Here is a 9,129-nt window from a genome sequence, read left to right on the forward strand (position 1 = left end):
TTTTAATTCAGCCATAGTATTCCTCTGAAAATAATCAAATAATCCAATATACTCTGAACCCTGATTGAGAATTTATTACTGATGTCAATGTGGCATTCATAGATTAATTATAAACTAAACAAGTTCAGAACTATAACCACAACTTTTCCAAGAACATTCAAACGTATTTCTTAACTTGTAAATGATGCCGTGAATGGCGGTCTGATGCACTGAAACAGGAAATGTTCAGCTGAAATCTGGTCAAAATTAAGCCAGGTGTGGATGTGTCACAGGTTAATCTGGTTGTAGGCTAGGGCACTTTCCACAGGTGTATTAGTGGACTGGACTCCGCACTGTCTGAGTGCAGATACTGTAAAAACATGCTTTTAAATCATATCAGAGAAATAATATGTGGGAAACATAAGACTTCATTGTAAATCTTGGTCACATGTTTCAAAATGGATGATTACTGTCATTGGTATGAAATCTCATTGGTTAACAGCAGGTCCTTACTGATAGCTTTTTAATTTTGTGTACTGTGAAAATAAATTAGACTTAATTTTTGCTCAGTTTTGTGTACTTTATGAAACCCAAACTAAAATACTGTTATTAATATTGTATTAATATTAATATGTATATACTTTTAAATGTAATTTTATTCTCATTTGTTTTTGCACGTTAATTGCGCAACAGCGGAAATACGTCACGGAAACGTCAGAGGTCGAAGTTTATCGTTGACGTAGGAGGGCTCGTGGTAGTTGGAAGGTTCGCGGGAAACGTCCCAAAACAAACCGGACCGCGAGCGGCTTTATTCTGAGGGAGTCGAGCAAGAGAGACCCGAGCCGAGGGATCCGCGATCACACAGCCGCAGGCTGGGACTGAGGGAGCTCAGCGGGAACGCTTTAGTAGAGACGGCTGACTCCGTTCTCCTCGCCCGCAGAAGCAGCAGCGTAAACACAGCGGGCCGAAGGAAACGCTCAAGAACCCGTGAGAAAAATGGCTGAAAGGCCAGAAGACCTGAACCTTCCCAACGCGGTCATCACCCGCATCATTAAGGAGGCGGTGAGTGAACAGCGACATCAGGAGCTCTCTCGCTCACTCACTCACTCACACACACACACACACACACACACCCACACACACACACACACACACACAAGGTCTGACCCCATTTGCGCTCCAAAATAAAGTTTTCTAGCCCTCTGGATTGATATTAATAGGGCTCGGGAATCGCAATTCTGGGAAGTCGTTGCAATATTGTTCACGCAAAACCAAACCAAAGATGAAGGCCGGCAGGAGGAGGGATGCACAGCGAGCCGGTGGTGGGCAAAGCTCATAAAATCACCGACTGACCTGTTCTGCAGCTGTCTTTATGACTCTGCCTTACTGTACCCACTTTTTGTTGTATATAATAATAATCTAGTCCTTTTGCGCCGCTTAAAACATTTGTTGTTGTATTTTAATAATAGTTGCCGCCCGCTTGGTCAAATCTCTCTGAAAAAGACCTTTTTAATGTCAGTGAGACTTTTTACTAAATTACTAAATGAAGAATATAAAAAAGTTATTTTTTTCAAAGGTCACCCTGTGGCAGGAATCTGCATTCTGGCTCAAAACGACTTGCTGCCATTCATTAAGAGATGTTTGACACATTCTAGGCCAACAAGTCGCTCACAGCACTTCCCGGCAGTCATTTCAGGAACCACTCTTTGGCCTGACACACTACTGACATCCATCTGCACAGTGACACCTACTGGACACTTTTGCTATTGTCACATTTTACTATGACGAGTATATTCGGTATGTCCGTAAATATATCTGTATGCACTCTATCTCCTCCTAAACTGGCAGGCCAATCTTAACGAAACTTTGCACATTTTCCCACGCACAATGATTATTAACATTTATATGTTTTTAAAAAAGATTTATTGCAAATCCTTATTCATTTGATTTTTGTATTCATCACCCCCTGCAAGTGCAGTTTTAAGTTCTCTGCATTTGTTTCACTTCTCATGTTTAGACGTCATCTGCACATAACTTTACAGTCACCAAAATTTTATTTGCGTGATGGAATATTGTTTGATTTACAACTAAATATGTAATGAAGAATTTAAAAAAAAGCACCACAGGCCTGGCAAAAACCGCCTTTGTGTGTGTGTGTGTGTGGGGGGGGGGCAATTACGCAGACGAGCGTTACACAGTTTGGACCAGGGCTACTTATAATACCAGATTATCAATAATTGCGATTAACACTTTTGAGTACAAACAAATGAAACACCTTGAAAAATGAGTTAGACAATTAAGAGGCTAATGATACACTATATTGTCAAAAGTATTCCCTCACCACCCAAATCAAATCAAAGCTCCAAAGATTTGCTGCTAACTTATGAAAATCTCGTGCATGTCTGAATGTTTTTGTCTTGAGTAAAAAGGGCCATTGTCAGCCACCTGCGTTTTCTGTCTATGTAGCGTTGCTTGGAGATAACACTTCTGCACTGTCTACGGTTTATTTTCAACAGCTCCCAGATGGGGTCAATGTGTCAAAGGAAGCAAGGAGGGCCATATCCCAAGCAGCCAGTGTGTTTGTGTTATACGCCACCTCCTGGTAAGAATGAAATAAATCCCATTTATGTGGGATGTGAAAGACCGCTGAGCTTTCAGCGGTCTTTCTCATTTGCATTTCACTAACATTAAAAATGTTATGTTTTTTTAAAATGTTTTTTAGGTTTTACTCACTTAATATTTTTTTTTTTTTTTAATTTCTCAAACATTGAATCAAAGAACTCCTTCAATTTGAATGTATTTTTTGTTTTGTTTTTTTCCCAGTGCAAATAATTTTGCCATGAAGGCCAAGCGAAAAACTCTGAACGCAGGAGACGTCTTGGCTGCGATGGAGGAGATGGAGTTTGAACGATTCCTGGAGCCCCTCAGAGAAGCTTTGGAAGGTGAGAATATGTGGAAATACGCTCAGTGAGAGATGGCGCTTTCTTCACAGAAACTTTGACTCGTATACTTTCAAATTGTTTTGACAGGTTTTGTGCGTATTTTCACCGGCTGAAATATAAAAATCAATTCAGTTTTGAAAATGTAAAATAGATGGATAAAACTTTACAGTCAGTTTGACCACTCAGACATTATACACTGCAACGATATTCCCAGCAAACATGTCTTCATTCATCCGTTTCTATTTAATCTAATAAATAGAATCTAATAAATAGATACTAATAATTGGAAACTTTTGTTCAAATTGTCATCAATATATGTGGAGGAAGTCAGGAGAGAGGTACAACAGTGACTGCTACAGCCGTCTGTAAAACACTGCAGAAACTCTGTCATGGTTTGAGGCTGCGTTTCAGCCTGTGGTGTTGGAGATGTTGTCAAAATTAATGGAATTATGAGCACAGAAATGTCCCAAACACACTGCCAATGCAGTGACAGAATACCTGGATAGAAAACATACAGTGGAACAGTATCAGTAATGGATTGACCTCCTGGAGCCCGAACCTTCCTGAAGCAGTGTGGGATCATCTTGACAGAGAACGTAACAATAGGCAGAAACATCCAAAGAGGAGCTTCGAGTGTCCTTCAAGAAGCCTGGAGAGAAAGTTCAGACTGATGAAGAATAGAGTTGGTCAGACCAAATACTGACTTTCAAGCTAGTTTTAACATAATAGTTTGCATTTCACTAACTGCATGTTTCAATAAATGTCTGAACTTATTTCCTCTAAAATATGACAAAGTTTGCAGGTTTTATTAATATACTTTGGGTTGCATACTTTTAAAAACTGGATTAAAATCAGATTTAACAGTATTTATTTATTTAACAGTATTTATTTTTCTACAGACAAGCAGTGATGGGGGTGGGGTGGGGGGTGGATGATTCTTGTCTAGAGGAAGTATCTGATTTAGGTGCCGTTTACACCACACCTTTTCATTTTGAAATGGCGTTGTTTTGATGCGTTTACACGACAACGGAGTGAAAACGATGTGTTTCGGAAACGGGGTCCAGAGTGGAGCGTTTCAGAACCGCACTGGCTTGCGTTCTCGTGTAAACACTTGAAACCGGGGTGATTTGGCCACAGTTTTTCGCGCATGCACAAATTGATAAACAGTACGCCCGGATTCACGAGTGCTTCTTATGCTTTTCTTGTGTTTTTAACATTTTGTAATTCAGCGCTGTGCGCACCAGCGATCCAACCTCATCGTCAGTCCACACAAAACCTCTCACATTGGCCGTTTTGTAAGTATTGAACAATTTGCCGCACTACCTACTGTCACTCCACGCATGCGCGTCTTGCGTAAACAAACCTTGCAAAGAGAAAACCAACACCAACTTGTGGCCTGGCATGGGAACTACATCGTTTACATCGTTTTCATCGTTTCACGTCATCGTGTAAACGCGGATTGTTTCTGAAATGCTATCGTGTAAATGGAAGGCTGAAACGCATCAAAACGACACCGTTTCCAGTGAAAAAGGCATCGTGTAAACGGGGCCTTAACCTCCGATCATTAAAAGAGGGCACAAACGTTTTGCTGTGATGCAAATAATGTGCGACAGCTGAACAAAAGCAGTAAAATAGGAAAAGCAAAAACCCCTCATTATAACGTTGTCCTGCAGTTCAGGAAAATACAAACAGGAGGACTGTTTTATGACGGTGTTCTTTAAATACTTTTTAATTGAATCCTCCAAAGAGGACCATGTACTGTGTTAAAATCACACTGGGCACAGAGAGTGATATTAAGGCTGAGGTTTGGAAGCCGCTGTCCTTCTGTGGGGGTGGGAGAGCGCCTAACCTGCCACAGAAGAGTCTGCTGTAATGCTAATGATAGTCTGGGCTCTCTCACCTTTCTGCAAAGGTAGTTCTTTACATTTAAAATACTGTAGAGACTTACCAGAGATATGCAGTATTAACTTAATTTATCCAAAGATGTGGACACTTTTTTTGGAGTGCCCCATTCAGTGTGCTTTTTATATTCAAAAAAAAAAACACAAAGTGGTTTGTGGCAAGTAATTTAGTGCATTTTAAAATTATGCAGTCCATATATTATTTGTAAAAATGTAATACCTTTAATAAATCATGCTATTAATGCATTTATTTATCATCAGTCTTCAGAAAGCCGGGAAAGGCTTCAGGAAGTTTCTGCATTTTAAGACAGTTTCCATAATTAGTGTGGGTTATTCACTGCATCACTACACAATCACAAGAATCAATATAGAAAATGTATAAAACAGATATCAGTTGTTAATGATCTCTTGATTGCATATAAAAAAAAGTGATATTTTTGTTTGTTTGTTTGTTTTTTCCAGTCTCCCGCAGTCTTACGTGCTTATACATTAAATCAGTAGGATGTCTGTAATGGCAGATGTTTGTGGTGAGGGCTGGGACAGCTGTTTGAATGCTAATGCCGTGTTAGTTCTCCCCTACCTGTGAGAATATGCAGTTTTTGTACCAATAAATACTGCAGTTTTAGGTTGGATGCTTTTTTGGTCCCTTTCACAGTGCAGCAGAGTATCAAGATTAGCGACAGACAACTTAGTGCATCGAGTACCAGAAATGAGAGGATTTAATGACTGATACAGTTTATAGAATGAGTCTCAGTCCAAATACAAGAGGTGCTGAGAATGCAGTTTGGGCCAGTATAGTAAATAAAGAGTAGTAAGGCTAACTACAGTACAGTAAGGCTGTACTCCAGTAAAATCTCATGAGCTGCCGGTAACAGTAGGTGTTTGTGTTCCTCAACAGTGTACAAAAAGGGCCAGAAGGGAAAGAAGGAGGTGTCTGAGCAGAAGCGCAAAGAAAAAGAAAAGAAGGCCAACTCTGAGAACGATAAGAGCAGAGAGGACGAAGGAGAGGAGGAGGATGAGCCCATGGAGGAGGAGGCCGAGAATGAAGCGGAGGCAGAGGAGGAGGTGGAGAACTGATGACATTTTCCCCCCTAGAGCACTCAGCCAACTCCTCTGAAGTCATCTCCGGCCACACGTGATACATTTAGTGATGTGTGCAGCGCAGCCACCATACATCAAACGGTAATGAAATAACACACAAGTATGAGGAAAAGTTGTGGTGAGCTCAAAAAAGGTGTCTTCCAGTCTGAAAACATACAACACAAAGCACAATGAAGCCACACATCCAGATATGTCACATGGCCTCCGATCTTGGATTAAAGAAAAAAAATGGTGCTGTTTGATTCTGTACAGTAACCAGCTCATCCTCATTTTCTTCTTGCTCCCTGACGTGACCATTTTAAGCTTTTCTACATGACAAAGAAGTGAAGCCTGGATTTCAGACAGAAAGCATTTGACGCTGAAATCTTCACATATAGACTCCAAAGCTAAAGTTCTCTAAGTAGAGTTGAACATGTGTAATCACATAGGAATTTTAAGGCTGATGCTTGGAAAATTTGGGTTTAAATCTGGAGCTTGAATTGGAAGTTGATGCTAATGTTTGGTACAAAAATACATGTTTGTTGCTTTTTCCTCCACAATCAAGTTGAGCTAAAGTGTGTTAAAGACAGCGATTGTAACGAACTGTTGTTGAACTAGTTGCACTAATGAATGCACAGCTGTTTGTTGCTTACTTTTTTTTTGTTTTTGAGCCATTTATACTTTTGTAGACTTGTATATCACTGGCTGAGATTTTTAATAAATAATTTGTATAAAAAACAAGCTTGCAAGCTCCACCTCTGTCATGTGTTGTTATGGCCTCCAAACAGGAATTAAAGCTGCTGCTCAGAGCTTGGACAGTTCATGTCCTATACCTGTCCAGATAAAAGATATCCATTAACCAGCCAGAACAATTATGGATAGTTGTATGGTATGGAATAGATTTTTCACAACTATAAAACATAATCAGAAGCAAATCTAACTCCACAGGTGGAGATATTCATTGTTGCACAGTTATCTTCCTTGCATGGAAATTCAACAACCTTAACTCTGGTTTGGTTCTGCCAGTTAATCTAAGTCAGAATCTCAGGTTCCAGTCACGAAATTTTGACCTACTCAAAGGTAACTGGCAACTTTAAGGAAGTAAGTTGAAATTTTGAGATACAGTGTGTAAAATGTTCACCACTAGATGTCAGCAGTTTGCGTTCAACTGAGTTCTGTTTTCTTGCGCCTCCCAATTCAAATGCATAATCCATGTTTCACATTTAGACTGTACGTCATAATGGCTGTGATCGCCAGGTGTGTTTCTACTACTGGTTGTGCAAAAAATGCAAAAAACACACACAAAAAAACCAGCATATGAGATACAATAGTAATATAATAAATATATACTGTACATCTGTATGTAACTATACAAATAAGAATCTGGGCTACAATAGGCTATGTATAATATTTGTGCAATTTGGTATTCTGCATCAGTTGTATAGTGTGTTAACAGCAGTGTGTGTAATTGCGCATGTCCAAATTGCACACTGTAGACAGTCATAGCTGCGAGCTGAGGTAGACCAAGGTTGTAAACTCCTGTCAGGTGTTTAGGAGTCTAATGGCTGTGGGGAAGAAGGAGGTCTCAGCAATAGTAGATGCTCTGCAGAAATGGTAGTGGAGTCCCAGTGGTCTTTTTAGCAGTCTTCACCGCTCTCTGAAGGCATTTACAGTCCGTAGCATCGCCATACCACATGGTGATGTGGCTGGTCAAGATGCTGTCAACCATGCACCTGTAGAAGTTGCTGAAGATCTTGGTCGACATACCAAACTTCCTCAGTCTCCTCAACAAGTACAGCCACTATTGAACCCTCTTAACCACCTTGTGGTGCTTAATGGCCAAGTGAGGTCCTCACTGATGTAGACACCCAGGTATTTAAAGCACCTCACCCTTCCCACTTCAAGCTCCCGAGTGAACAGTAGTCCACTATCATCTCCGTTTTGTCCATGTTGAGGGTGAGGTTGTTGTCGTCACACCATGACACCAGACTGGCGACCTTCCTCTTGTAGGCCGCTTTGTCCCACCAGTGATGCATCCTATCACTGTGGTGTCACCTGCAAATTTTAGAATAGTGTTATCCTTGTGGTAGGCGGCACAGTCATGAGTTTGTTCACCCCTGGTGATAGGTTCAGATCATTTTAATAACTCAGAGAACAAACACAAAACTTTTTTTGAACTTGCGCAAGGAGGAGAGATCTGTTCCTTGAACTCAGCTCACGGCTGAGCGGAAGTTATCTGTCCTAAAGGACGACTTCCTGCGCAGCGCTTTTATTCGGACTTTCACAATAAGATCACGTGGGTTACACCGAATACAGTTTACAGCATGTAATAAACAACATTCTTGGCTTTTTCCTTATCATATATGGTAGTAAGTATCCTGTAGAATGTGCATGTAACATGGCGTATATGAGACACGTATCCTATGTGTGTATTCTCTGCAGGCTGAAAACAGCCTGCAGGTAACTACAACTTCCTTTGTAAAAAAATGTCACCACGTGTTTCCATTTCAAACACAAAAACAACAGTATCATATGTACATAAAACAACTTATAGAAAATATACAAACAGAAGATATGATAATTCATAATAAACAGAATGGAATTTATACCATAACTCCAACACATGGTGTAGAGGATGGAGCTGAGGATGCATCCCCATGGAGTGCCTATGTTAGTAATAATGCTGGCTGAAGTTTTGTTACCAATCCTGACAGAATCAGAATCAGAATCAGAAGGTTTTTATTGCCATATGGGTGAACAGGTTCACAGCATTAGGAAATTGCTGCGGTACTTCGTGCTTACAGAAAAAAAACAAATAAGTATAAAAACTATAAGACAATAGACAGACTGGGGCTTGCCAGTCAGAAAGTCTAGAAGCCAGTTGCACAGGGTGGGGTGCAGGACAAGTGTAGACAGTTTATGGGTGAGTTTGTGAAGAATGAGTGTGTTAAAGGCAGATCTGTAGTTGCCAAAGAGAATCCTGACGTAAGAGTCTTTATTCTCCAAGTGAGAGAGAATAATGTAGTGCAGCTGCGATAGGATCTGAGATGGACCTGATGGATCGGTGGGCATACTGCAGGGAGTACACTGCTCACTGTCTCAAAACTCTTCATGATGATTGAAGTGAGTGCTACTGGCCTATAATCATTCAGGCAGGTGGGTGGGCCCTTCTCGGGAAGGGGGACAATGATTGTAGTTTTGAAATAGGAGGGAACGGTGCTCTGGGA

At 40.5% G+C, this 9,129-nt stretch overlaps 1 protein-coding gene across 1 annotated transcript; it reads left to right on the plus strand.

The window, feature by feature from the left end:
* Positions 1–691: 691 nt before the first annotated feature.
* pole3 (polymerase (DNA directed), epsilon 3 (p17 subunit)) lies at positions 692–6,624 on the plus strand. The gene is made up of 4 exons (XM_030725165.1): positions 692–1,041; positions 2,496–2,581; positions 2,803–2,921; positions 5,721–6,624. The coding sequence occupies exons 1-4, from the start codon at positions 976–978 to the stop codon at positions 5,897–5,899; spliced, it is 450 nt and encodes a 149-aa protein (XP_030581025.1). The 5' UTR covers positions 692–975; the 3' UTR covers positions 5,900–6,624.
* Positions 6,625–9,129: the final 2,505 nt, after the last annotated feature.

This window comes from Archocentrus centrarchus, unplaced genomic scaffold (genome assembly GCF_007364275.1).
Source record: "Archocentrus centrarchus isolate MPI-CPG fArcCen1 unplaced genomic scaffold, fArcCen1 scaffold_48_ctg1, whole genome shotgun sequence".
In the NCBI taxonomy this organism is placed as follows: Eukaryota; Metazoa; Chordata; class Actinopteri; order Cichliformes; family Cichlidae; genus Archocentrus; species Archocentrus centrarchus.

Bases quoted from the DNA above. Each gene is read 5' to 3' on its own strand.
- pole3 (XM_030725165.1), top strand. From the start codon at position 976: ATGGCTGAAAGGCCAGAAGACCTGAACCTTCCCAACGCGGTCATCACC. The intron at 1,042-2,495 runs GTGAGTGAACAG...TATTTTCAACAG, and splicing joins CCCGCATCATTAAGGAGGCG to CTCCCAGATGGGGTCAATGT. The intron at 2,922-5,720 runs GTGAGAATATGT...GTTCCTCAACAG, and splicing joins CCTCAGAGAAGCTTTGGAAG to TGTACAAAAAGGGCCAGAAG.